Source organism: Herpailurus yagouaroundi, unplaced genomic scaffold (genome assembly GCF_014898765.1).
Source record: "Herpailurus yagouaroundi ecotype Mexico unplaced genomic scaffold, PumYag 28, whole genome shotgun sequence".
Lineage (NCBI taxonomy): Eukaryota > Metazoa > Chordata > Mammalia > Carnivora > Felidae > Herpailurus > Herpailurus yagouaroundi.
In genome coordinates this window covers 11,125,163-11,151,256 of record NW_024412376.1, presented here as the reverse complement: position 1 = coordinate 11,151,256, position 26,094 = coordinate 11,125,163, and the positions used below count along the sequence as shown (strand labels likewise).

Below are 26,094 nucleotides of genomic sequence, written 5' to 3'. Positions count from 1 at the left end.
ATAAGGAAGAAAGGACTCTAGCCCTGAGAGAATCAGAAAGTCCAGGTCAACCAGACCTGTGTTGAAACTAGGAGAACTCAGGGGAACACGAGTTCAGGACCTAAAACCTAAATGATGAGGTGAGTGCCAGAAATACGCAAGGCAAAGTCAGGGACTGAAGTGAAAAATGTCTGTTCCTGGACTTGTCCCAGTGTATCCTGGACTGACCCATCTTGTCACAAGCAAGGCCTATGAGAGGAGAGTTGTCATTTATAAAAGTCTACTTAAGACACAGTTGGACCTAGGGGTGCCTGGGTGGCTCAGGTGGTTAAGTGTCCCACTTTGGCCCAGGTGTGATCTTGTGGTTTGTGAGTTCGAGCCCTGCATTGGGCTCTGTGCTGACGGGTCAGAGCCAGGAGCCCGTTTTGGATTCTGTGTCTCCCTCTCTCTCTGCCCCTCCCCTGCTCATGCTCTGTCTCTCTCTCCTTCAAAAATAAATAAACATTAAAAAAAATTTTTTTTTAAAGAAACAGTTGGATCTAGAAACAGTGACCAAATGAAAAGATCATCCCTAGCCCCCAGATTGTGGTACTGAAACATCGTTTCCCACTTTAAAAAGAAAAACATGGAGGCTTTTTGAAATGGCCAATACCAGGTCTGGGGTGAGAAATGTACAAGATGAGTCTGAAACATGTAGTCATATCAATTAAAGATGAAGCTACCAAAAACTATCAATATCATGTAAACAAGATACGGGAACCAACTTGAAGAGGCTTTCACAAGCCAAAGACGTTATAGTATGAGTGTCAGTAAGGACAAGAGTTACAGTGGATTACAAATCCATCAAATCTGTTCAAATCCATGTGTTTATAATGATAGTTTTAGAGAAACCTTAAGTGATCATCTTGAAGGATAATTGCAACTAATTCATTATTTTGAAAATTGATAAATGGAAAGAATGAAGCATTTATTCAGATTCTTTACACAAAAAATAGTAGCTGAGAAGATGGGGTGCCTGGGTGGCTCTGTCAGTTGAGCATCTGACTTTGGCTCAGGTCATGATCTCATGGTTTGTGGGTTCACAACCCACAAGAGCACAGAGCCTGCTTCGGATTCTCTGTCTCCCTCCCTCACTGCCCTTCCCCTGTTCATTCTCTCTCTCGCTCAAAAAAAGATAAGCATTAAAAAAAATTTTTTTAATAGTAGCTGAGAAGAAACCACTAAATGAAAAGGAACTGGTAGAACTAAAATATCAACTTTATGTAATCTCCAATAAGTTAATGGACCTAGGGACTGAGCATCAGTAACTACTGTCATTAAAAGGGACACAACTGGATATTCTGTGCCTCTCAATGAAAAAACGTGTGACCACTTAGGGTTTAATACACTTGAAGCAAAAACTAACAAAACCAAAAGAAAGAAGAGACAAATCTACAATCATAATTCAAGATTTTAGCATCCTTCTCCAAATAATTGATAGAAAAAGTGGACAGAAAATCAGTAAGGATGTAGAAGTCACTTATGTAAATAGAATCTATGTTGTTCTACATTTAGAACAACTCCATCAATCAACTTGATTTAATTGGCCTTCATAGAGTAATCCACTCCAAACTGCAGAATATACTGTTTCTAAACATGAACATGGAAATTTCTCTAATATAGACCATGTGTTGGGTCATAAAAATAAGTCTCAATAAATTAAAAAAAAATCTTATGAAGTATGTTCTCTGACTAAACGGAATTAAATTAAAAATCAATAATACTAAGATATCAAAAAAACCTCTTTTAATGTTTGGAAATTAATAGTCATACTTCTAAATAAGCCTGAATTAAAGAATAAGTCGCTAGAGAAATTAGAAAATATTTTTAATGAAAATATAATGAAAATGCAATATGTCAAAGTCTAACTAAAAAACCAAAATCAAAAAAGGGGGGGGGGGCGCCTGGGTGGCTCAGTTCGTTGAGCATCTGACAGGGGCTCAGGTCTTGGTCTTACTGTTCATGAGTTTGAGCCCCACATCGGGCTCTGTGCAGACAGCTCAGAGCCTGGAGCCTGTTTCACATTCTGTGTCTCCTTCTTTCTCTGCCCCTCCCCCACTCACGCTCTCTCTTTCTCTCTCTCTCTCAAAAATAAATAAAAGTCAAAAAAAATCTATCTGATGCAGCTAAAGCAATGCTTAGAGGGAAGGCATGGCTTTAAATACTCATATAAAAAAAAGAAAAAATATTTAAAATTAATTATCGTAATCTCCACCTTAAGCTAGGACAAATATTAAAATCATTTTATTTTATTTTATTTTAATTTACATCCAAGTTAGTCAGCATATAATGCAACAATGATTTCAGGAATAGCTTCCTTAATGCCCCCTACCCATTTAGCCCATCCCCCCTCCCACAACCCCTCCAGTAACCCTCTGTTTGTTCTCCATACTTAAGAGTCTCTTATGTTGTTGCCCCCTCCCTGGTTTTATATTATTTTTGCTTCCCTTCCCTTATGTTGATCTGTTCTGTGTCTTAAAGTCCTCATATGAGTAAAATCACTGTATGCGAATTTTGATTCAACACGCATGAAAATAAACGCATTTTTCAAAGTAGACCTCTCCCCGTTTGTTTTTTTTTTTAATTTTTTTTTTCAACGTTTATTTATTTTTGGGACAGAGAGAGACAGAGCATGAACGGGGGAGGGGCAGAGAGAGAGGGAGACACAGAATCGGAAACAGGCTCCAGGCTCTGAGCCATCAGCCCAGAGCCAGACGCGGGGCTCGAACTCACGGACTGCGAGATCGTGACCTGGCTGAAGTCGGACGCTTAACCGACTGCGCCACCCAGGCGCCCCTGGTTTTTTTTTTTTTTTTTTTTTTTTTTTAAGAAACTTAACAGAAGATGCAAAAAGGCATGCTTTCAGTCTTGATCTGGCCTGGAATTTCTAACTATGTACAAATGAATTTTTTACATCTAAACCACAAGGGAAACTCAATGTGATGTCAATTCAGCTTGGTGTAAGCCTTTCCTAGCTTCCTTTCCCTCCAGCTTTCAGTCTCTCCCCACCACAGGGGAACAATATGTGGGAAAGCCCTTTGGCCTTTTCCCTCTTTCCACCGCATTCCGATACTCTTCCTGAGAGACTAACCTCCTTTTGTTTTGGCAATAGGCCTCTAAAATCCTCTTACGAGTTGATTCTGCCCGGCAAACACTGTCCAGATTAATTTTGTCCATCCAGCCCACCGTCACTGGCCAGTTTAACCCTCCTCGTTTCTCACCTGGACAATCTCCAGTTGTCTGCCCCAGCAACACACACCGAGGAGATCTTTCCGTCTAACATCTGAATCTGATTGTACAACAATCCTGCTTTAAACCCTTCTATGACTCCCTACCACCTGCCAAACAAAATCCAAATTCCTACCATTAGAAAAGCCTATGATCTGACTTCTACCTATTTTCCCAGTCACATTCCCTGCTCTGTACTGCTCTAAGACTATACGTCCTTTCTCATGGCTCCATCCCTCTGTCCTCTGCTGGGAGAGCCCTGCCACTCCTGTTCCACCCACCAATCAGGATGGTCGGGCAAACTTTTCATCCTGCAAGACCCACATCAGAGAAAGCTTCCCCACCCTTCAAGCCGAGGCTCTCAATTTTCTACTTGACACACTGTAGGGTATGTATTTGTTAAGGAGCCTATGGGCTTCCTGAAGGCAGGGTGTTTTTGTTTTTTGTTTTCAGCTTCCTAACCTTTAGCACCTGGGTCAGGATCATTTGTGCAACGAAGAAATGAATGAGTAAGAGAAGGAGGGAGGGGATGAATGAGTTCACCCACTTCTGGAATTCTCAGGAGCCAGTTCTTAAAGTGTAGTTTCTCTTTCCATGCACAGGAAAGAGCCTCATCAAAGTCTACCTAGTTCCGGTTTCCACTTCAAAGAAATAAATAATTCACTGCTGTTCACTGTAACACCCACTTCTTCATAGCTATATAGCTAGCTTAAGACTGATCCAGGATTGCTGAATTTGTGCTGAGAATATTAACAGGTACATGAAGGGTCATAACTTTGGGGATTTTGGAGGGTCCTTCCCTTCTGACATCCACTTAGCTCTTCACAGTCCCTAAGGAGTAATTATTTTAAAAACTGGGTGTGTCATGTTACTGGAAAAATGATCTCTGGTTGGTGTTTTGGTGGTAACAAGCTTTGGGCTTGTTTTTATGGTTCTGCTTCATTGGTTTTAATATATGGTGCACGTGACCAGCTTCTCCATTGAACTATCTTCCCGGGGAAACGGCCCTGCACCTATGATTTTCAGATGCCTTGAGATCATCTGGTTTATTTCTCATCACACAATCTGTTGAGTAGATGCTGTTGCCTTGTGGCGGGATAATTTCCAGGAGGACGAAGCAAGCAGGCCTTCCGATACCTTCATGCTCCCTATACATTCCAGGTGGGTATTGAGTAGTTAAAATATAAACCACCAAAAACTCCCTCCTATTACTCACTGTATTGATTCATCCCAGGAAGCTGAGCATCAGGAAAATGTTTTCTGGCTGAATTAGAAAGCAAAGAACACTGTGGAGCAAAAACAATGTCAGGGTGCCCAAACTGTGGCCACACGTCAGGGCCAGCCCAGAAGTCTCCCACAATCACAGAGGCTGGAATACTCATCTTTGTTAGGCATTAAGTAGGCTTCTCCCCAGAGGGAGGTTAGAGTTCTCTGCCACATCTTCTCAGGTCTCTGGACCACAGTGGAGGAAGGAACTCATCAATTACAGGCCACTCCGATCCCAGCACATTTTCCAAAGCACTTCTTGTTTTTCAAGCCCCGTATTCCCAGAACCAGCAAAATTTCCCTTCTCATTGGGCGGTAGGGAAAATCAGAGAGCGGCAAGTGGAAATCTTTAGCCACTGAGGATGAGTAAAGACTGGTGGAGTTCAGCCTTCCTAGAGGCAGCTGTGTGGACGGCTTCCCAGCCCCTGCTTTGCTCCAAGGCCGCAGCTGAACCCTCTCCCAGATCCTCAGCATGAAGACGCCGCTCCAGCCAAGCAGAGTCCCTCTCAGAGTTCGCTGATATTCCCATTCCTGTTTTCGCTTTTCTATCCTCGAACGTCTCCATCTCTTGATCACAATCCATCTGAACTGATGGCCCTTTTTTCTGTCCTCAGGGGGAGGGGGCAGAGTATGAAGCCAAAAGTAGTTAAACTATGCCCAGCGTTTTACCACTTCCCGTCTTCACATAGGTGCCTCCATGAAGCAGACGACAAAAATTAGGCCAAGGTGGTTTCTTTGTGAGAGTAAGTGCAAAGGGCAAAGGTGATAGAAACGTTGTCCCGAGGCTGCAGCAGGCTTTGGCCGGCATGTGGATCCTTGTGGAATATGGTGTGAGTGAGGAGGGTCAATCCACACTTCACCTCCCCCAGCTTCTGATGGCTGCTGGTGTTCCTTGGCTTGTGGCCACAGGGCCACATCTTCAAATTTCTCTCTGCCCATCTTCGCATTACCTTCCCCTTTGCGTGTGTACGTGTGTATGTGTCAAATCGCTTTTGCCTCCTCGTAGAAGGGCATATGGGATTGCATTTAGGGCTCTCTGGATAATCCAGGATAAATTCCCCATCTCTACATCCTTTAACTTGATCCCATCTGCAAAGACTTGATTTTCAAATGAGCTAATGCTTACAGATTCCAGAGATTAGAACCCCGGGTCTTTGGGGGCCATTAGTTTAGCCTTTTACAATGTCTTTTGCCCATTTTCTGTCTGGACTGTTGGTTTTCTCCACTGTTGAATTTTCAGAGGGTTTTATTTCAAAGTCTAGATACAAATCCTTTGCAGATATGTGGTTCACAAATATTTTTTTTTTTCCCCACTCTCTAGTTTGTCTTGTCACTCTCTTACAGGGTCTTTTGCAGAACAAAAACTTTTTGTTGTGATGAGGATCAATTTATCACGTTTCCTCCTTGTAGAGCATGCTTTTAGCGCCAGGGCCACAAACTCTTCACCTCACCCTTGGTTCTGAATTTTTCACCCAAGTCGCACCAGTTTATGTCTAGAAGTTTTATGGTTGTACGTTTCATATATATTTTTAAAAGTTTTATAGCCTTATGTTTTACATATGTTTTTCCTGTTGTTTGCCATAATGAACTTTATTACAGTTATGAAAATCTCTAGTATATCATGGTGGACTGTATTGCTACTTGCATTATTCATTCACCCTCTTTCTTTCTTTCTTTCTTTTTTTTTATTTTAAAATTTTTTTTTCAACGTTTATTTATTTTTGGGACAGAGAGAGACAGAGCATGAACGGGGGAGGGGCAGAGAGAGAGGGAGACACAGAATCGGAAACAGGCTCCAGGCTCCGAGCCATCAACCCAGAGCCTGACGCGGGGCTCGAACTCCCAGGCCGCGAGATCGTGACCTGGCTGAAGTCGGACGCTTAACCGACTGCGCCACCCAGGCGCCCCTCTTTCTTTTTTTTAACGTTAATCCATTTTTCAGAGACAGCGTTAGCGGGGGAGGGGCAGAGAGAGAGGGAGACACAGAATCTGAAGCAGGCTCCAGGCTCTGAGCTGCCAACACAGAGCCCGAGGCAGGGCTTGAACTCACCAGCCGTGAGATCATGACCTGAGCCAAAGTCGGATGCCCAACCAACTGAGCCACCCACGTGCCTCTACTCTCCCTCTTTCTTTTAGGAGGATTTTATATCGGTGCCCATTGACAGGCAGGAAATTGAGACTGGGAATGTCAGGTTCAAGGATATCTACCATAGGTGTAATCCAGGGGTCAAGAGACCACCATTGCCATGCAGATGTCTTTTAATGCCCACAGGAGTGAGTGACTACACACTAGAACACAGCTACAGAAACCCCCCAAACCCCACAATCTGCTTACCAGGGGACAGAGGTGAAGGGGTAGGAAGGGTGATTCAACTCACTTCTGCCTTCCAAACTGCACCAAGTACATCTCAGTGGAGGTCAAAGTCAGAATCAGAGCCCATGCACTGTGTCCACTGAGCAGGTTACCCAACTTCTCAGCCTGCCTTCCATCACACATTTTCTTCTCCTTCCTTTACTTTGTTTTAAAGCTCCTTTGTAAAATATAACAAAGAAAGTCGGGGCGCTTTGTGTGTTCGAGCCCTGTGTGGGACTCTGTGCTGACAGCTCATAGCCTGGAGCCTACTTCGGATTCGGTGTCTCCCTCTCTCCCTCTCTGCCCCTTCCCCACTCTGTCTGTCTCCCCCCCAAAAAATAAACATTAAAAAAAATTTTTTTAACAAAGAAAGTACTCAAAACAAAAAGTTCAGCTCAATGATTGATCAAAGCCAGCCCTCAGGTAGCATCGCCCAGGTGAGGGTTAGAACGTCAGCACTACAGAGCCCTTCCTGTTCTCCCAATCGACACCAAACCTGATTGTTATGGTCACCACCTTGGTGTTTTTCAGAAACATGCATACAGTAAAACCTTGGATTGTGTGTAACTTGTTCCGCAAGAGTTCCGCAGGACGAGCAAACATTTCTAATAAATTTTAACTTGATAAACGAGCGATGTCTTACAGTACGAGTAGTACCTGACACCAAACACGACATGATCACAACTGAACCAATGGTTTCTCTCTCTCTCTCTCTCTCTCTCTCTCTCTCTCTCTCTCTCTCTCTCTCCCTCTCTCTCTGTGGGATTGTGGGTCATCTTCTCCCATGCTCGGATACTCGGTCTCGGGCCATGGTGTTTGGCAGAAATCAGCAATTTTTCCGAATGTTGGAAGGTGCCCACAACAGGCACTAGTGTATTTTTTGTCACTTCCAAGAACCTATGGACAGTCCTTTGCTTTTCCATCCAAGAGTAAGCTCAGGAATGCTTTGCTTCATTCTGGATCATTGAATAGGTTCCTTGTTAAAGCTGCATGACAAGAAAAAGATTCCATTGAACCAATAGATAGCAGGGATTCTGTTAGTGATAGTGAAAGTCGTCCTGCACAATAACTCTCCTGTCTCTTGTCTCCCTCACACCAGCCACGAAGGTTTTCAAAGGTAAGTGCAGGTTAATTTGTTTATTTTCCTTTCTATTTTGTAGTTTATTTATTATTTTGTATTACATTACAGTATTGTAATCATTTTTTATATGGATATTTTTGAGTTGTGGAATGAATCATCTGAGTTTCCATTATTTCTTTTTTTTTTAAGTTTGTTTATTTTGAGAGAGAGAGTGTGTATGTGGCAGGAGTCAGAGAGAGAGAGGTAGAGAGAGAGAATCTCAAGCAGGCTTTACACCGTCAGTGCAGAGCCTGATGCAGGGCTCAAACCCACTAACTGTGAGATCATGACCTGAGCTGAAACCAACGGTTGGACACTTAACCAACTGACCCACCTAGGCACCCCAGAGTTTCCACTACTTCTTATGGGCAAATTCGCTTGGATATACAAGTGCTTTGGATTACAAGCATTATGTTTCCAGAACGAATTATGCTCGTAAACCAAGGTTTTACTGTATATATTTTTTGCCAGTTAAACACATACCTCTAAATACTATGGTTTCATTTTGCCTGTTTTTGAGCTTTATGTAAATGGAATTATGCCATATTATATTTTTGTGTTTGGCTTCTTTGCTCAGCATTGTGAGGTTAATCCCAGTTGGTGCAGATAGTGACATTGTTGTATAGTATTCCACAGTAGAAATATATTACCATTTATTTAGCCTTTCTACTGTCAATGGATGTTTGGGTGGTTTCCCAGTGTGACTATTACAGATAACACTGCTATAAACAGTTATGTCTTCTGGTGCACATACGTGCATTTCATCTGAAAATATATCTGGGTGTGGACCATGTTACATTGAGTTAACTTTTTTATAGGTGAGCTTTGGGTAAAGATTCTTCTTTCTTTTCTGTTCTTCTTGCCTATGGATATCCAATTGCCCCAGCATCATTTGTGCAAAAGAAATGACAGGGTTGTTGGTTTTTCTTAATGTTTATTTATTTATTTTGAGAGAGAGAGAGAGAGAGAGAGAGAGAGGAGACGGCGCATTAGCGGGGAAGGGACAGAGAGAGAGGGAGAGAGAAAATCTCAAGCAGGCACCTTGCTGCCAGCACAGAACCCGACGTGAAGCTCAAACCCGTGAAGTGTGAGACCATGACCTGAGCCAAAATCACGAGTCAGATGATTTACCGACTGAGCCACCCAGGTGCCCCATAACAGGTGTTTTTTGTTTTTTGTTTTTTTTTATGTTCCCTCCAAAGTAATCTTCCTTAACCAAAAACCAGACCATGTTATTCTGCTGTTAAAATTCTTCAATGGCTTCTTACTGCACCAAGAGGCCGCTTAGCTCTCCAGCCTCATCCCGGGCCAACTTTCACGTACCTTCCACTATATCCCAGCCACCTTTTCCTCTCTCTTCTCAGCCCCATAAACAATCCAACCGCTTTCGCGCTCACCTTTCCTTCCACTTGAAAGGCTCTTTCCCTGGTTCTACCCAAGGCTGGCTCCTTCTGTTCCCCGAAGGCTGCGTTTAAAACCATTTCCTTAGATAAAGCTTCTCTGACTACCCTGTGATAGTAGAACCTTCTACATAAATGCCCATTATTCTGTGTCACAGCAGCCTGCCTATGCTCTCCACAGCCTTGATCAGAATTTGCAAGTGCTTTAATTACTTATTTATTGTCTACCTTCCCCAGTAGACAGTTATACTCTAAGAAAAAAGAGGCCAAGTTGTTGGTCATAGTTAAGGGCACACCTGGTTGGCTCAGTCAGTACAGCCTGTGACTCCGATCTTGGGGTTATGAATTCGAGCCCTGAGTTGGGTCTAGAAATTACTTTAAAAGATATATTAGTTAAATGTTGTCATTAGGCTAGAGTTTGATATACATCCAATTTAAAAAAGAAATTTCCTGAAAACTAGAGCTGTGTGAGAAGAAACAGGCTGCTTGGCATATCCAAAGTCCTCTCCCTGGAAAGGGATGACACAGAGGCATTTCCACATCTTGGGAAGCCTGACAAACCGTTCCGGATGCCTAAACAGCACCCTAGGGACATGTCAAATTGACTGGTTGGATATACGGATGTGAGAAGATGAAAATGTTGAAATGTATTTTTCTTCCTCTTTCCAAAAAGTTCCCACCATTCTTCTAGCCAATCATTAGATCCATATGGCCTCAAAGAAAATGCAAATGTGGCGCGCCTGGGTGCCTCAGTCAGTTGGGCATCCAACTTCGGCTCAGGTCATGATCTCTCAGTTTGTGGGTTCGAGCCCCGTGTCAGGCTCTGTGCTGACAGCTCAGAGCCTGGAGCCTACTTCAGGTTCTGTGTCTCCCCATCTCTCAGCCCCTCCCCTGCTCATGCTCTGTCCCTCTCTGTCAATAATAAATAAATGTTTAAAAAAAAAGAAAGAGAATGCAAATGTAACAGCAGCAGGAAAAAAATGTTAAGATTTTTTTTTTTTTTTTTTTTTTGCTTCCAACTAGGCTCTTGAAAGTCAGAAGAGAAGGCCTTGAACGGAGAAGCTGGAATTTATGCCATAAAAAAGGTGACAATGCAGATATTCCTTTGGGTACAACCAGCCCAGAGCCAAATAGAGTTTGGGGTTCTTTTGCCTAAACCAAGGATTCCAGGCCATTTACACCCTGAAAGAAATAACCAGTCCAAGTGGGAAGCTGTTTCCATGACAACTGACTGGCATGCAGGATTTTGAGATTTAACAATTCCATTTCACAGGCAATAACATTAAGCTTATGAAATTCAGATGTTTCTCTCAATAATCTCTGGAGATACTTTTTTGGTTGCAAGATGGGAAACAGGATGGTTATAAGTCTTTACCCAAAGGCTTTCATTCTTGTGAATATTTTCTGCCTCATGTTACACCTGTGTCAATACCCTCATCTCCCTGGAGTTTTTTCCCACAAGTAGTGGTTAATGAAGCTCTAAGTCTCTAGCTTTAGGCAGGATTTTATTAGCCAGTAAGAATAGAAAATAGAGAATTGTAAAAAAAATAGGATTTAATTAAAAATGTAGAAAATTATAGATTAAAAAAAATGAGGAAATTAGAGGTGCCTGGGTGGCTCACCCAGTTGAGTGTCTGACTCTTGATTTCACCTCAGGTCAGTCAGCATACCAGGGGCATAGAATGGAGCCCCAAATTGGGCTCTGTGCTGAGCGTGGAGCCTGCTTAATGCTCGCTCGCTCTCTCGCTCTCTCCCTCTCTCTCCCCCTCCGGGTGCCTGGGTGGTTCAATCAGTTAAGCCTTCAACTTTGGCTCAGGTCATGATTTCAGGTTCGTGGGTTCAAGCCCTACATTGGGCTCTGAGCTCCCAACTCAGAGCCTGGATCTTGTTTCAGATTCTGTGTCTCCCTCTCTCTCTGCCCCTCCCCCACTCACACTCTGTCTCTGTCTCTCTCAAAAATAAATAGATATTTAAAAAAAAGATGATGAGGTTTATATTATGCCTCTATAAAAAAAAAAAGTTAGCGTGCAAATAGGAAGGTGCAATGAGATCATCTATGCTTAGCAGAGGGTGACCAAATGGGAAGGCTCTGGAGGTGGAGGGGTGTGTGTGTGTGTGTGTGTGTGTGTGTGTGTGTGTGTTGGAAGAAAGTTTGAGCACATTTGTTAAAGAAGGAGTCCAAGTTCAACATGGGTTCAAATTCTGATTCTACCATTTATTAGCTCTGTGACTCTAGGCAAATGACTTAACATCTCTGTGCCATAGTGTCCTTAATTGAAAAATGAGTTTACGATCATAATGACCTACAAAATAGTCTTTTTTGTATAATGGGGTGTGTGTGTGTGTGTGTGTGTGTGTGTGTGTGTGTGTGTGTTTTCTTAGGGCATTTCCTCATCCCTCCCCTCCCACTCCTACTCCACAGAGTCTAAGCTCTTCTGCTCAGGAGGTCATTCTATGACTTCATCTGTGTGCCTCTTGTAGTAACTACTATAGTCCATCCTGTGCAGTGGCTTTCGATACAAACCTGGCAAATGGGAGGTGCTCTATAAATGAAATGAACAAATGTTGAACTGAAAGTGGTCATTACAAGAGTTAGCAAGATTTCTAAATATTTTTCTTCATAGCCAAAAATAATTGTTACTCGAGGCTAATGCATTTCTAGTTAGAGTGTTTCATGACCAAATAAATCTGTAATAAAAATTTATATAATGATCATCACACATTTTGAGACCACTGTTTGTAACTGGGGAAGAATTTCAGCCTTAAGTACATGTATAAATATTCTTTTTAACCGGAGTTGTCCCTGTGGAAGGCTGACCGTGGCTATAAAAATCTGTTTGTCCTTTCGTGAGCTTCTTCCTTTTATTTGTCTTCAAGGCGTCCCCGTTTGATAGCAAGATACGCTCGCGGAGACTAGGAAAGGCCGGGAAACGACTTGCGAGAACAAGCAAGAACGGCTTGTTATGTCCTTCGCGCCACCCCGTAGTTTACGGCCTCGCAGGGGCGGCGCGCGCGGTTTTGAAAGCGGGGAGTGTCCCGTCGGAGCGACTGTTAGCAAGTTCGCGTGTTGGCAGGTGGCGGGGCGCTGAGGCAGCCGCTGAAGGTCTTGTTGGCGGCCACGCGGGATCAGTGTTCAAGATAGCCTTGGCCTGGACCTCTCCACTCCAGCGCGGCTGCGGTAAGGGGAGCTTTTTGCGGACCCCCGACCACGCGTGAGCCCGGGTTGGAGCCGAACGCGCCCCCGCCCCCAGCCGACTCCTCTGCGTTTGCTTCGTGACCGTTCAGGGGCCTAGAGGGAAAGGTGAAGACGTTGGGAATGTGGCGTTACACTGGGAATGACTTTTCGAAAAATGTTTGCAACCCAAACCCGAGTCTGAATCACGGATAGGGTGGGGATTTCAAGAAAGAAATTGCCTTTTCTCAAGAGCAGCCTAGCCATGTGTACTTTTAAGGAATATCCGCAGGAGAAGGTGATGGTGAGCACCCGTCTAGCAAGGTGTCTGTATTTTACAATTGGTTTTATAGACCGTGTAGGCCCAGGACTCTGGTGTCTGTCTGCTTGAGGCTGGACCCCAGTGTGTAGGTACAGCTTAGATGCACCAGATTCGAACACGGGGGCGCGTGCCTGGTGGAAACGGCGGTTCATTACCCCCCAGCCGAGTGAGTCTCAATTCCAGCTCTTAGGGGCGGCTGGAATTGGTGAAGGATTTCTGGTGGGAATGGAGAGGGTGGGGATTGAGAAAGAGGAGAAAGAGGTGGGGATTGAGAAAGACGTTCCCCTCTTTGAACGTCTCACCTGATGTTGCTTTCATTTTTCAAGTGAGGTGACTGAGCAGGTGGAAGAGGGATTTTAACAACCAGCCCGCTATACGCTCCTGGATCAGGGGATGAACAGTCATGTGACTCTACGTGTAGGAATCCATAGCGTGTAAAGTGTACAGGACCGTAGAAATAATCTGGTCAGAACTTTCCCTTTCTTTTTCAGTCTACCTTTCCTGCCCATTTTCCTTTTTTCAATTAACGCTACCAATTCTCTCATTTTGTTGTTTTTTTCTTTTTTTCCTGTCTGTCTATACACTTTAGCTCTACCCAGTAGGATCCATGTATTTGTTTAGTCCTAGGGTGGCTTAGGGTCCAAAAGTTATTGACATCTGATCCAATAGATCTTTTGATTAGCTTGCTGAGCTCTGTTAATTATTAAGTACTGCTTCTTAAACAGTACTTGATTTTTTTTAAATATCCTAAATACTCCATAGACTATGAAATTTTGCCTAGCCCTACTACTCTCATTTCTAATGTATCTTCATGTAAGATAATCACAATTTTATGCTATTATCTTCGTAAGGATTTTGTGATTTAGATTACAATGGTTATTTAGCAATTAATATATAGATAGATCTATATACAGAGAGAGATTATATATAATATGAGAGTTTGGGCTTGTGGCCAGAAGCCATCTGTCAGACTGAGACCTAAACTGTGTATAGATGCCTCAGGCATCTTTTTCCACGACAAAACAGTTTAGGCATAGATAGGGTGTGGCCTCTTTAGATATAAGTAGCTTCGAGTGGAAAGTGGAACTGAGCCCTAGAGTGTTCTAGAAAGTAATGTTAAAAGACTTGTTTAGGGGCCCTTGGGTGACTGTCAGTTACGTGACTGACTCTTGGTTTCTGCTCAGGTCATGATCTCACGGTTCATGAGTTCCAGCCTCGCATCTGGCTCAGCATCCATGGTTACTCTTGGTTACATGAGTAACATGGTTACATCTCAGGTTACTCTTTTCCTCATTTCTTACGTTCATTCCTCAGAGCTCTGTTTTCTATCTGTATATACTCTTTAGGTGATCTTATCCAGTCTCTTGACTTTAATACCATATACATGCTAATGTGCCACAAATTTGTATCTTCAACTTGGATTTCAGACCTATATCCAGCTGCCTACTTCACGTTTTTACTCAAATGTTTAATCAAGCATTCAGAATTGAGTTCCTGATTTCAGTGATGGCACCTCTATTCTTTCAGTTGCTCAGTCTGAAAACTTAGAGCTATCCTTGACTTTTCTCTCATTCCTAACAAAAATCCAAACATTAGGAAATCTTATTGGTTCCAGATTCATAATAACATCCAGAACCCAGCAAGAGCTGAAATCCTTATGGTGACTGAAGCTCTGTGGAAGAAGCTGAAGTCTTTATGGCTTCAGTGCTCTGCTTGATTTGCCATCCTGCACCCCCAAACTCTTGTTTCTTCATTTCCTTCTCCCTTTTCCTAGTCCTGCCCTCTTAGCTTTTCCTTGAACATTTATTTCTGCCTCAGGGCCTTTATATTCACTACTTTTGTCCTGCATACTTCCCCTAGATGCAGCTCCCCTGGGCTAGCTCCCTCACTTCCTTCAAATGAATCTCTTCAGATGAACCTCCTTTGACCACCCTAACTCAGATTTCAAGCCCTTTCCCAATACTCTGACTCCCTTCACTGGTGTATATCTCCCCTGACTATATATCCTTATGTGTTTCTTCTACTGTTTGTTTGGGTCTTGTTCACTGCTGGGTCTCCAGGGCCTAGAACAGTGCCCAGTACATGGTACATGCTCAATAAGTGTCTGCTGACTGAGTGAATGAAGAATAGCTTCCCTTAGGTAGACAGAAGTCTTAGAAGGTCATTGCAGTGCCCCCTTTACAACTTCTCGTGAGGGTAGATGAATGAAGAAGGAAGAAGGGGAATCAGAACCACATGGGGAAATTACTTCCAAAGTAGAAGTAGCTGCTTCAGCCCACTCTGTTAAAATAGTTTATCCTTCCTGAAAAGTATGAAACTTGTTCTGAAAAAACGTGTTCCTCCCTTCCAGTTAAACGTTTCACTTGGTAAAATTAGTGTATATTTGCATGGAAAGGGGATCTTTGGTGTTCTAAATTCAGGTAAATCCAAAGACAGTGGTGACTGTAGCTACATTAAAAAAAAAAACTACAAAGGTCTCATTAATAGACAAAGCTGGGCCTTTAAGGTGATTTTTCTTGGCAGAGTTTTTTAAAATGCTATTTCTTTGGGCTCTATACAAAATTTAAACATATGGTCTCTGTCTCCCAATATTTAATTAATTAATTTATTTTTTAATTATTTTTTTAACATTTATTTATTTTTGAGAGACAGAGAATGAGCAGGGGAGGAACAGAGAGAGAGGGAGACACAGAATCTGAAGCAGGCTCCAGGCTCTGAGCTGTCAGCACAGAGCCCAACACAGGGCTTGAACCCACCAACCGTGAGATCATGACCTGAGCCAAAGTCAGTTGCTTAACTGACTGAGCCACCCAGGTGCCCCATATTTAATTTATTTTTTAATTTAAATTCCAGTGTAGTTAGCATACAGTGAATACAGTTAGAATATAGTTGTATTCATTTCAGGTGTACAATATAGTGATTCAGCAGTTCTGTATATTACTCAGTACTCAAGAGAAGTGTACTTTAAAAAAGTTTTTTTTTTTACATCTATTTATTTTTGAGAGACAGAGTGAGACAAAATGAGAGTGGGGGAGGGGCAGAGAGAGAGGGAGACACAGAATCCGAAGCAGGCTCCAGGCTCTGAGCTGTCAGCGCAAAGCCTGATGCGGGGCTTGAACCCACAGACCATGAGATCATGACCTGAGCTGAAGTCGGAAGCTTAACCGAATGAGCCACCCAGGCACCCCAAGATAAGTGTACTCTTAATCCTCTTCACCTATTTCACCCATCCTCCCCATCCTTCCCCCTGGGAACCACCAACTTGTTCTCTATAGTTAAGAGTCAGTTTTTTGGTTTGTTTTTGTTTCCCCCTGCCACCTTTGTTCATTTGTTTTGTTTTTTATAATTCCACATATGAGTGAAATCATATGGTATTTGTCTTTCTCTGACTGGCTTATTTCACTTAGCATTATACTCTCTCGATCCATCCATGTTGTTGCATGTGGCAAGCTTTCATTCTTTTTTAATGGCTAATATTCCATTGCATGTATAAACCACATCATCTTTATCCATTCATTTATTGATGGACACTTGGGTTGTTTCCATTATTTGGCTATTGCAAATAATGCTGCAATAGACTTCAGGGTGCATGTATCCCTTTGAATTAGTGTTTTGATATTCTTTGGGTAAATACCCAGTAGTGAGATTACTGGATCATAGGGTAGTTCTATTTGCAATTTTTTGAGGAACCTCCATACTGTCCTCCATAGTGGCTGCACCAGTTTGCATTCCCACCAACAGTGCATGAGGGTTCTTTTTTCTCCACATCCTCATCAACACTTGTTTCTTGTGATTTTGATTTTAGCCATTCTGACAGGTGTGAGGTGATACCTCATTGTGGTTTTGATTTGCATTACCCTGATGGGGTGATGATGAACATCTTTTCATCATGTGCCTGTTGGCCATCTATGTCTTCTTTGGAAAAATTGTCTGTTCGTGTCTTCTGCCCATTTTTAATTGAATTATTATTTGGTGTTGTATAAGTTCTTTATATACTTTGGATACAAACCAAGCAAGCTTATAGACATGTAGTGACAGTTTGCTTTACAATAGATCTGATATGAAACCTAACTTTTTTTTTAAAAAGAAAAAGTAATATTTAAAGTTTTTATTTAAAAGATTCCTTAAGAGGGGCGCCTGGGTGGCGCAGTCGGTTAAGCGTCCGACTTCAGCCAGGTCACGATCTTGCGGTCCGTGAGTTCGAGCCCCGCGTCGGGCTCTGGGCTGATGGCTCAGAGCCTGGAGTCTGTTTCCGATTCTGTGTCTCCCTCTCTCTCTGCCCCTCCCCCGTTCATGCTCTGTCTCTCTCTGTCCCAAAAAATAAATAAACGTTGAAAAAAAAATTAAAAAAAAAAAAATAAAAGATTCCTTAAGAAATATGTTACAGAAGAAATAAAAAGCTTAGATTAATTGCTTGTATATGAAGTATGTACATTTTCTGTTAATAGATAATTTTTACAGAATTTATTGAGATATAATTCACATAAAATAAAATTCAGTTTCTGAAAGGATACAATTTGGTGATTTTATTAGGAATAGTCAGAGTTGAATATGTTAAGTCAATACCTAATTTTAGAACATTTTTATCATCACAAAAGGATACCCCGTACCCACTAGCAGTCACTCTATGTTCTCCATTCTCCTCAGCTCCTGGCAATTACTAATCTAATTTCTGTCTGTGGATTTGCTTATTTTGGACGTTTTGTGTAAACGGAATCATGCATGTGGCGTCTTGTGTCTGGCTTCTTTCCCTTTAGCATAATGTTCTTAAGGTTCATTCACTTTGCAGTATACATCAGGACTCTTTCTTCTGACTGAATAATATTCTCTTGTGTGTGTTGTATACCATATTTTGTTTTTTCATCATCTGATGAATACTTCTATTTTCTTTTTTTGGCTATTATAAATGAATGCCTCTTGCATAGACAAGTTTCTTTAAAGCTTATAAAAGACCTATGAACAATGGCCCCTGGGAAGTGTGAGAGGGAAAGTTAACTACACCTTTTTGTACTGGGTGATTTTTTTTTTTTAACCAAATGTATATATTACCTTTTTTTTTTTTTTACCAAGTGCATATATTGCTTTTTAATTCAAGCAAACAAACAAATAAACAGTGACCTTGGGTAAGTAGTTGTACCTCTCTAGATTTTAATTTTCTCCTTGTAGATAAAATTAAAGTAAATATTTGTTATGGTCTTTTTCAGTTCTCAGATTTTATGTTTATATGATAAAATGAGTCATAGTGTTATAGGATTTTTTTTTTCATGAATGAGAGTTGTATTCTGCAGAACTGGAGTGCAACTTTCAATTTGTTTTCATCATAGGACCTAGAGTGATTATTACAATGGAAGAAATCAATAATTTCAAGACACCAAGCAAATTATCTGAAAAAAAGAAATCTGGTAAGATATAAAATCTTTCTTCATTGTTACTGCTATTAGAAATGTCTTAGTATTATTAGAGTTTGATCCTCTAGTTATTATTTATCATACACAAGTAATTTTAGCATAAGTCTTCTTTATAATGTTGATTTTAACAAGACTTATTTTGTAGGCCAGGGTTTGGCCATCTTTTGGCTAATTTTGTTGACCTCCTAATAGATTTGGACGTTCTCCCTGGTGAAGAATCAATTTGAACCATTAAGGAACTACTTTATCTTTCCTCTTCTCATACTTGCAGTGCTCCTGGGAGGGAAAGATATTTTCTAAGGCAATTCAGTGGATAAAGGGTAATCTTTTCAACAAATAGTATCCTGAAACCATGCTAAAGTCACTTATTCTATTAGCTCTTTTAGAGATTGCTGAGGCTATTATATACATAGTAGGTACTGTCTTAGATAAATAAATACAGTGTTACTTTTTTTCTTTACCAGTCTGTATTTTATTTCCTTTTTCTTTCTTTATGTCACTGGCTCTAGTATATTTTTTAATAGAAGAGGTGCAAGTGGATACTTGCTTGTTCCTAGTGAAGTTAGATTTTGGTTTTTCATAGTTATCCTTTATCAGGTTGAGGGATTTACTTTATTTTCTTCTATTCTCCTTCATCAGGTTGAGGGTTGTTATGAATGGATGTTGACTTTGTCAAGAACTGTTTCAAAATCTATTGGGATATCTTGCTTTTTTAGTTTTCAAGGTGGTAAATTATGTTAATTTTCAAATGTCAAACCAACCTTTCCTTCCTGGGGTAAAGCCAGTTTGGTCATGATGTATTTTATATATTGCTTCAGTCAGTTTGCTAATATTTTCTATGTTCATAAGGATTATTGGGCTGTAGGTGTCCGTTTTGGGAATATCTTTCTGATTTTGATATCAGCGTATTCTATATTCATACAGTAAGGTGGAAAGTGTTTCTTTCTTCTTGAAGAGTGTATGTAGAATGATAGTTTTTCCTTAACTGGTTTTCTTCCTTTACTGATAGTAAAGCCATGTGGCCTGAAGTTTTCTTAGGAGGAAAAATTTTTTTTTTTTGCTTTATATTTTATTTATTTATTTATTTATTTTTCAATATATGAAATTTATTGTCAAATTGGTTTCCATACAACACCCAGTGCTCATCCCAGCAGGTGCCCTCCTCAGTACCCATCACCCACCCTCCCCTCCCTCCCACCCCCCATCAACCCTCAGTTCTCAGTTTTTAAGAGTCTCTTATGCTTTGGCTCTCTCCCACTCTAACCTCTTTTTTTTCCTTCCCCTCCCCCATGGGTTTCTGTTAAGTTTCTCAGGATCCACATAAGAGTGAAAACATATGGTATCTGTCTTTCTCTGTATGGCTTATTTCACTTAGCATCACACTCTCCAGTTCCATCCACGTTGCTACAAAGAGCCATATTTCGTTCTTTCTCATTGCCATGTAGTACTCCATTGTGTATATAAACCACAATTTCTGTATCCATTCATCAGTTGATGGACATTTAGGCTCTTTCCATAATTTGGCTATTGTTGAGAGTGCTGCTGTAAACATTGGGGTACAAGTGCCCCTATGCATCAGTACTCCTGTATCCCTTGGGTCAATTCCTAGCAGTGCTATTGCTGGGTCATAGGGTAGGTCTATTTTTAATTTTCTGAGGAACCTCCACACTGTTTTCCAGAGTGGCTGCACCAATTTGCATTCCCACCAACAGTGCAAGAGGGTTCCCGTTTCTCCACATCCTTGCCAGCATCTATAGTTTCCTGATTTGTTCATTTTGGCCACTCTGACTGGCGTGAGGTGATATCTGAGTGTGGTTTTGATTTGTATTTCCCTGATGAGGAACGACGTTGAGCATCTTTTCATGTGCCTGTTGGCCATCCGGATGTCTTCTTTAGAGAAGTGTCTATTCCTGTTTTCTGCCCATTTCTTCACTGGGTTATTTGATTTTCGGGTGTGGAGTTTGGTGAGCTCTTTATAGATTTTGGATACTAGCCCTTTGTCTGATATGTCATTTGCAAATATCTTTTTCCATTCCGTTGGTTGCCTTTTAGTTTTGTTGGTTGTTTCCTTTGCTGTGCAGAAGCTTTTTATCTTCATAAGGTCCCAGTAATTCATTTTTGCTTTTAATTCCCTTGCCTTTGGGGATGTGTCGAGTAAGAGATTGCTACGGCTGAGGTCAGAGAGGTCTTTTCCTGCTTTTAGGAGGAAAATTTTAACTGCGCCTTCACGGTTAATAGGTATAGGGCTCTTCAAATCATTTATTTCTTCTTGTGTAAGCTTTGTTAGTGTTTTTCATAGAATTTTTTCACTTTCAAGTTGTCAAACTGTTATCCATGTATACTCTTAATACCTTATTACCCTTCTAATGTCAGTAGGATCTGTGGTGATATCTCCTTTTTCATGTCTGATACTTGTATTTTATATTTTCTTTCTTGACTTGACGTTTATCTATTTTGGTGAATGTTTCAGGCACTTGGAAAGATCATACTTTCTGCTGTTAGGTACAGTGTTCCATGAATATCATTTAGGTCAAGCTGGTTGATTTACTTAGGTTGTTTCATTCATATCTTCTGTATCTTTACTGATTTTATTTATTCTCTTACTGAGAGAGGTGTCTCCACCTACAGTTGTGGATTTACTTTTGAGTTCTATCAGTGGTTACTTTGTGTATTTTGAAGCTTGTTACTGGACACCTATACATTTAGGATGGTTATTTCTTTTGATGATTTACCCCTTTTTTTATTAAAAAAATTTTTTTTAATGTTTATTCATTTTTGGGAGAGAGACAGAGAGCATGAGTGGGTGAGGGGCAGAGAGAGAGAGGGAGACACAACTTGAAGCAGGCTCCCGGGTCTGAGCTGGCAGCAGAGCCCAGTGTGGGGCTCGAACCCATGAACCGTGAGATCATGACCTGAACCAAAGTTGGACGCTCAACCGACTGAGCCACCCAGGCACCCCTGATGATTTACCCCTTTACTATTATGAAATGTCTTTCTTTATCCAGTGTTGTACTGTCTGTTTCAAGTTCACTTTATGTGATAGTAATAGAACCAATCCGGTTTAATTTTGATTAGTGTCTGAAGCATGTTTTCCAACTTTTTACTTTTAACCCATCTGTGTTTTTCTATTTAAAGTAAGTTTATTATAGACAGCATGTAATTATGTCTTGTTTTGCTTATATCCATTCTGAAACTTCTGCCCTTAATAGGACTGTTTAGTCATTAGCCATATGTGCTGATTTAAATTTAGGTTCAAATGGGGCGCCAGGGTGGCTCGATTGGTTAAGTATCCAACTTCAGCTCAGGTCATGGTCTCCCCATTTGTGGGTTCAAGCCCTGCGTAGGGCTCTGTACTGACAGCTCAGAGCCTGGTGCCTGCCTTAGATTCTGTGTCTCCCTCTCTCACTGCCCCTCTCCCGCTCACACTCTGTCTCTCAAAAATGAATAAATATTAAAAAAAATTTTTTTTTAATTTAGGTTCAAATGAATTAAAATTAAATACAATTACAAATTTAGTTCCTCAGTTGTACTACTTTTCAAGTGCTCAATAACCACATATGCTAGTGACTACCATAGTGGACAACACAGATACAGAATATTTCCATCATGACAGAGAGTTCTATTGGACAACACTGTTTAGACTATTTACCTTTAATGTAATTCCCTGTGATTGGATTAAATCTATTTTGCTATTGTCTAATAGCTCACTGGTGATTTCTTTAGATTTTTCCTTTATTTTTATTATTTTTACACAGAGAGAGTATGAACACACACGAGAGCATGTGCGAGCAGGGGAGGGGCAGAGGGAGAGAGAGAGAAGCTCAAGCAGGCTCCACACCCAGCAAGGAGCCTGACAGGGGACTCTGTCTGACAACTGTGAGATCGAGACCTGAGCTGAAACCACGAGTCAGAAATTTAACTGACTGAGCTACCCAGACACCCCTGTATATTTTTCCTAGTCTTTTTTTTTTTCTGTGCTTCATTTTGGTAGTTTTTGTTGCTTTGTCTTAAAATTTAGTTACTTTCTCCTCTAAGATGATGTTATTCTTATCCATTGTATTTTTTATTCCTTGAAGTCCCATGAGATTGTTTGTTTTTTTTTTTTTGTTTGTTTTTTACATCTTCTTTGCTTGTTCTGCTCACATTTTCCTTTACATTACTGAGTAAGATTTACATTTTAAGGTTCTTAACCTCCAAAGTCTCCGTTACTGTCATTTTATGGTATATTTCTATTGGTTTATTTTTTTCCTGGTATGGATTATGTTTCTCCTTTCGTGCCTGGTAATTTTTTTTCGGCTGCTGGACATTTTACATTGTTGAGGGCTATATTTTCTTGTTCCTTGCAAAGGTGTGTGATTTTGTTATGGTCCAGTTACCTGCACATTATTAGCTTATTTCTTTTGAGGCTTTGAAGCTTTATTCTAAACCTTTTCCTTGGGCTAAAATATAGCTATACTATTAAATTGTGACCATTTAGAGGACTTTAATCAATACCCTGTGTGTTACAGAGTTACCACACTCTGGCTGATGGGGAGAGAACTATTCCTAGACCTGTGTGATCTCTGACTGTCGTTGAGTCTACTGCTTGCATTTGGTGCTTTCCTTCACTTTGGGACGTTCTATTCATCGTATGTCAGATAACCAAACACACAAAGGGAGACCTCTTTTCAGCTCTCTGGAGCTTTCTCTCTCATTTTCTGGCTCCCTGTAGTTCCCTGCTCCACAAATTCTAGCTTCTTAGGCCTCCTTGACCCTTGATCTCCATCTTCTAAATTTGATTAAGATTTCTGGGCTCTATCTCTTTGTGCTGCAGCCCAGAAAGTGCCTTCAAGCAATAAGTTAGGGCAATGCTAGGCCTTACCTCATTTGTTTTTCTTCTCTCAGACATTTGTTGTCAAATGTCTGAAAACTTGTATCAAGTTTTTTAATTGTTCATGATGAGAAGATTGTTCAATTGTTCACGAACAAAAGTAGGACTCCTCTATCTCATCTTTTTTAATGACTGTATCATGCTCTGTAATACAAATATAGTATAATTATGACTCCAGTGATGACTACTTAGATGTTTTGTTTGTTTTTTGCAGTCACAAAATCAGATCCACAGTATTCAAATATATATGTGTGCATGCACGTGTGTCTATGATGTCTTTCAATCATTGGCAAACAGCATATAGTAAATAGTTCAGGCTTTGTGGGCCACATAGGGACTCTATGGACTGTTTTATTTCTAAGTAATCTCTGCACCAAACATGAGGCTCAAACTCACAACCCCGAGATCAAGAGTTGCATGCTCTACTGACTGAGCCAGCCAGGCACCCCTCATATTCTTCTTTATTTATTTCTTCACAACACTTTCATAATCTAAGAATAAATCTTAGCTTGTGGGCCAAACAAAAATAGGCTGTTTGCTGACCCCTGCTTCGGTGTTGCCATAAGATAGGGCTCCAAAAGTAGACATAGTCAAAGGATATCCGTTTAAAATTAGGGTAGATAATAGTATCAGATTGCTCTCCAAAAGACTATGCCAATTAATACTCATATGTTGAAAATATTAGGATGCTTGTGTAGAGGTCTTTTCAAACATTAACTTTCTATTTTTTATTTCTTTTTCTGACATCAGCACTATGTTCAACTCCATGTATAAATATTCCTGCCTCTCCATTTATGCAGAAGCTTGGCTTTGGTACTGGAGTAAATGTCTACCTTATGAAAAGGTGAGTATAACATTCCAGATTAACCTTTCCACATGAAACATAGATGCACTGTACTTGGAGACAAAGAATATGAAAATTCAAATATTTTGATTTGAGGTATGTTCCTGACCTTTTCCGACTGCTATATTCCAGTCCTAGAACATTTTATAATTTGTCAAGAGTTTTTCCTGGTATACTTTTCTCCTAACTTCCTGGTGATGGGTTACTGAAGAAGTAATTTACAATTTTTCCTTGGCTTGTGTGGGAAGGGAAAGGGATAGAGGAAAGGGGTTCCTGTATGGTAACAATGCAGGATTCTCAATAAGAAAATCTCAGAAAGGATGCTAATATTGGGGGATGTCAATGACTGCTAATCTCTGTTTGTAGAGTGGCCTTCTCAAGATGCTCTCATTTAAAGAAGTAAAGTTTTTTATTTCTTCTGTCGTTAAGTGAGAAGGGTATATACAGGATTTTAAAGCAGGAAATTTGTGTTAAAAGAAAAATGAAATTATAAGTGTCAACAAACACATTCTTAAAAAAATTGTTTCTGTAGGGGCGCCTGGGAGGCTCAGTCGATTAAGCGTCTGACTATTGATTTCTGCTCAGGTTATGATCTCACAGTTTGTGGGATCGAGCCCCTTGTCAAGGCTCTGTGCTGACAGTGCGGACCCTGCTTGGGATTCTGTCTCTCCCTCTGTCTCTGCTCTTCCCCACTCTCTCAATAAAAAAATAAAAACTTAAAACAAAATTTTTTTTTTCTTTGACTCATTACTCTGTACCTAGTTTCATGTTTCTTAAGTGGCAAACAACTTAGGTCAATATATATTCTTTAATGCATTCTTAGAATTAGTCTGACTTCCACCGTATCCTTAGCTTCATCCAGGTTTATGTTGTTTCCAAATAGAAATGCTTTCTTCAGTAAAAAGCTAATGAATTGAGGGCCGCCTGGGTGGCTCAGTCAGTTAAGCATCCAACTTCGGCTCAGGCCATGATCTCATGGTTCATGAGTTTGAGCCCCACTTGAGGCTCTGTGCTGCCAGCTCAGAGCCTGGAGCCTGCTTCAGATTCTGTGCCTCCCTCTCTCTTTGCTTCTCCCCTGCTCGTGCTCTGTCTCTGTCTCTCAAAAATAGATACATGTTAAAAAAAATTTTTTTTAAAGCTAATGAATTGAGAATAACATAGCAATTATATATAAGTGGCTATTCTTGAAGAATTTTTGCAGTTTAAACACCTTCTTTGTGTGTTTCTGTGCTATTTGTTTTCTGGACATTCTTTAGTGTCTAAAAACTCTTGTCCAAACTATTTTGAAAGGAAAACATTTCTCACAGGTTCATGGTTAGTCTCGTTTTCCCCCCTTTTAAAAAAATGTCCTTAAATGTAAACTGTGTTGCCAACAAAGTTCTATGTATGAGAGACTTAATTAGAAAGCTTCACATTGTTGATACTGAAAAATAGCCCTCACTGCCTGACCATACCACTCCTAATGTGGCCCTGTCAACCCGGGATTTTCTTTTACTGGGAACCTGGACATTTCCTTTACTTCTCTAGTGAATTGGATCCTGTTTTTCTGTATCTTACATCTTACTGTTTCTTGGTTTACATTTCATTTTGATTGAGGGCATTAGTAGCTCCCCATGAAAAGATGCACAGGAAGTAGATTTTTGGGAATTTGCATTTTTGAAAATGTTTTCATTTTACCCATGTACTTGAATGGCCCTTTTTGTTTTTCTGGATCACAATTCTCCTCTGGAAATAATTTTCCTCTAGAATTTCGGGGGCATTGCTCCATTGTTTATTAGCTTATAGTGGCGCTGTTGACATTTCTGAAGCTTTTTATATGATCTGTTTTATGTAATCTGTCCCTCCCACTGTCCTGGAACCTTGTGTTTGTCACCAGTGTTCCTGAAATTTCACAATGACATACATGGGTATGGACCTTTTGGAATCTGAAAATTCCTACTCTTAAATTTTAAGATACTGTTTTTTAAATTACTTTGTTGATAGTTTTTACCACCTTTCCCCCCTACCCCCCATTCTCTTCTCTATCAGGAATTCCTTTTGCGGGGGGGGGTTCTTCTTTCTCTCTGTCTTTTTGCCCTGTTTTCTGGGAGATT

At 40.7% G+C, this 26,094-nt stretch overlaps 1 protein-coding gene across 5 annotated transcripts in view; it reads left to right on the top strand.

The window, feature by feature from the left end:
• The first annotated feature begins 12,416 nt into the window (after nt 1–12,416).
• PBK (PDZ binding kinase) overlaps nt 12,417–26,094 on the top strand; it is a 29,533-nt gene continuing 15,855 nt past the window's right edge. Inside the window, exons 1-3 of one of the 5 annotated variants that reach the window (XM_040464994.1) lie at nt 12,417–12,563; nt 18,204–18,281; nt 23,908–24,001. In XM_040464994.1, the coding sequence (XP_040320928.1) occupies nt 18,224–18,281; nt 23,908–24,001 (152 nt within the window). In that variant the 5' untranslated portion in view covers nt 12,417–12,563; nt 18,204–18,223. The other 4 variants (XM_040464708.1, XM_040464790.1, XM_040464928.1 and 1 more) reach the window with 4 other exon arrangements.